Here is a 3,412-nt window from a genome sequence, read left to right as displayed (position 1 = left end):
GTCGTTTATATATATATATATATAAAAAATAATAATGGTCCAAGTAGCGAGCCTTGGGGAACTCCACTAGTGACGTTGCTCCAATGGGATTTAGTGCCGTTAATGCTCACTTGCTGTTTCCTGTCCTGTAACCACGCCCTAATCCATTTTCGAATATTACCTTTAATGCCATGTGCTTCTACCTTTCTTACTGGTCTTTCGTGGGGGATGTAGGTTATGTATCTAAGCTACTGTGCCGAGTAGCAACCTTGTATATAAGCTACTGTGCCGAGCAGCAACCTTGTATATAAGCTACTGTGCCGAGTAGCATCTATGTATGTAATTACGTGGCAACAATGCACGTGTTATGTGGCAACATTGCCCCGAGGCTGCCATATGGCAATGCAGGCACAGTCTGACTCCGTGGGTCGTGCATGGCACACGCTGCTCACTACTTGTATCTCTCATCTCCGTTAATAAATGGACTTCAGTGTTACTCGGTGTTTCCCTACCCATCACTGCCTTCTTCAGGGAACAATTGGAACCTTCAGGGGAGTCTATCGAAGGCTTTGTTAAAGTGGAGATATACTACATCATAATTGCTCCCCTCGTCCACTGATTCGAAAACTGATGAAAAGAATGTTAATAGATTAGTTAGACATGAACGCCCGCTTGTGAAGCCATGCTGGGAATCATTGATCAATTTGTGCTTCTCCAGGTGGTTTCGAATAGAGTTTGAAATGATTGCTTCCAGCAATTTATTTTAGACTGATTGGACGGTAGTTAGAGGATAGTGATCTATCCCCCTTCTTGAAAATCGGTATTACATTCGCTATCCTCCAGGATTCTGGTACTACACCTGTTTTTAAGGACATGTGAAACAACTTTGGTAAGTGCATACTAAGCTCTTCCTTACATTCCTTTAATACTCTGGCAAATAACTCATCGGGACCTGGTGACTTATTAGGCTTTAGTTGGTCTATTTGCTTACTAACATCGTTACTAGTCACTACTATATCGCTTAATTTGTTTTCCTGAATAGAGTCAGTGCCTCGGGTATCATGTTTAAATTTTCGGTGGTGAAAACTATTGAAAAATGTTTATTCAGATTATTGCTCATTTCTCTGTCATTATCAGTTAGCTCGCCGGTATCTGACTGTATTGGCTGAATCTTTTCTCATGTTTTAGTTTGATGCGTTTGATAGAATCCCTTGGGGTTTGTCTTCGCCTCCCTTGCTATCCTTAGCTCATTATTCCTCTTTGCTTTCCTTATCTCGGTCTTCACCCTACCGGCCATTACCGTATAATAATCCCGGAGGTAAATTTCGCCATGGCTTATCCTCCTACCTATAGCCTTCCTTTGACCAATAATGTTCTTTAAATAATTATTTATCCATTAAGGGCCATTGTTGTTTGATATGAGTTTTTGAATGGTATGTTCTGCCTTTGTGCATTAAGTAACTAATTATTTAAATTGTCATGGAACTCGGCAACCTCAGATCTCGTTACGAGGTCGGTTTCAACAGTCAGGTCCATGTAGTTCACCCTCAAGCGTGATGCCCCTTCTCTCAACTGCCTCTTCAAACTATCGAAGTTTGCCCTTCTGAAATGTGGGACTTTTGTGGAATTTTCATTACGGCTGCCCTGAAAATCTAACTGGAATCTAATTTCTTTCTGATCGCTGTTTGCAGGTTCGTTCCCTACCTCGACATTACTAAGATTGAAAGGAATAGGCAACAATAAATTGAAGACAATTTTGAAAATATGTCGTAATACTAAAATATGAAATTGATGATTATTATTTTATTAACACAATAATAGGCATGTTAACACCTTAACCTTTACTAATGTGAAAGGTGAGCTGCTTCTTCTTTGTCAGCTTATCCAATCGTGCTTCAATAGAGGACAGTGACATGCGCAATGGAGAATGAATATCCATACTATTCCTGTACTTTGTCTTAATGGCACTCATGGTTGAGAAGCCAGTCTTGCAGAGGTATGTTGAAGGAAATGGGAGAAGAGTTTTCAGAGCAATTTCAGTAAGCTCAGGATATTCTGCTTTCACTTTTATCCAAAAGGAACCAAGTGATGTTGTAGTTTCGAAACTCATCTTCAATCCTTCGTCAGCAGCCAGCTCCAACAATTTATCCTCCATAGTAACACTCGAGTCATCTCTCAATGGCATAAACGGATTTCGGATCCATCCATTCCCTTTCCGTGGATCTTCTTCTGCTGGAAAGTAATGCTGAAAACGTTCTGCCAAATTCGTCAAGTCTTCTCTGATGACAACTCGTAGAGATGTAACATTAAGGTCTTCGCCTGCATCGACGATGACTGCCACTAATTGGTGAAACATGTCATAACAATCTCTTGACACTCGACCCTTCCATGCTTCTAGCTTTCGTTTTTGTCCGTCGATCTTGTCTGCCATTGTAAAACACGAAGTCATCCTTCCCTGCATGGAGGTGTTGAGATCATTAAAGATGGCAAAGATATCAGCCAAATAAGCCAGCTTGGCTAGCCTAGCCACATCTCGGAACAATTGTGACCAATTTGTTTTTTTGTCCTGAAGAAACTCGGCAAGCTCGTTTCGTAGCTCAAATACTCTTGACAGGACTTTTTCCCTCGATAACCAACGTACATCATCACATAATGCAGTGAATAGTCTCGAATTTAAAGCAATTTTTACAACCTCGATGAGCACACTGTTTAGTTCTGTTGACATTTTTTTTGTTGCAAGACTTTCTGTGTGAAGGAAGCAGTGAGTCGACTTGCATTCGGGGGCAAGCACCTTGATCTGGGTAACCACTCCCGAATGCCGTCCTATCAGTGCGGCAGCGCCATCAGAACATACGCCTACACAAAACTTGAAATCTAACCCACATTTGTTAACGATGTAGTCTCTCACAGTCTCGAACACTTCAGAACTAGTTGTTTTTGTTGGTAGTGAAGCAGAGAAAAAAAAATCTTCCTTCAAATCACCCTCATGTTTAAAGCGCTCTTACACCAGCAGAATTGCCATATTAGCAACGTCTGTACATTCATCGAGCTGCAAAGAAAAGTACTTTGCTAATTTAATCTGTCCTATGAGCTGATCTTCCACATCGTGAGCCAGATCGTGAATTCGTCGAGCTATAGTGTCATTTGAAAGTGTCACCTGAGCCACTTTCCTAGACGCCGGCTCGCCCAGCATTTCCATGCAGACATCTTTAATACAGCCTATCACTAGCGTCTCGCCAGGAGTGTATGGCTTTCCAGCCTTAGCAACTCGAAGTGCTACTTTATAAGAAGCCCGCATAGCAAAAGTATTTATGTGTGACACTTGAAAGATCTGCTTCTGACGGCCTTTTAAATCAACATGCTTTCTTTCCAAAAACTCTTTCGACTTTGAACTCATTTCTTTATGTTTTGTATTTAAATACCTCTTGAGGTT

At 41.1% G+C, this 3,412-nt stretch overlaps 1 protein-coding gene across 1 annotated transcript; it reads right to left on the bottom strand.

Annotated features, from left to right (window-relative positions):
- Positions 1–1,813: 1,813 nt before the first annotated feature.
- Positions 1,814–3,409, bottom strand: LOC121855244 (SCAN domain-containing protein 3-like; the record flags this gene model as incomplete). The annotated part of the gene is given in 1 exon segment (XM_042350130.1): positions 1,814–3,409. A coding segment is annotated over 1 exon segment (1,596 nt), but the record flags the coding sequence as incomplete, so codon positions are not given.
- Positions 3,410–3,412: the final 3 nt, after the last annotated feature.

Source organism: Homarus americanus, unplaced genomic scaffold (assembly GCF_018991925.1).
Source record: "Homarus americanus isolate GMGI-L3 unplaced genomic scaffold, GMGI_Hamer_2.0 scaffold17421, whole genome shotgun sequence".
NCBI lineage: Eukaryota > Metazoa > Arthropoda > Malacostraca > Decapoda > Nephropidae > Homarus > Homarus americanus.
This window is presented reverse-complemented; position numbering and strand designations above follow the sequence as displayed.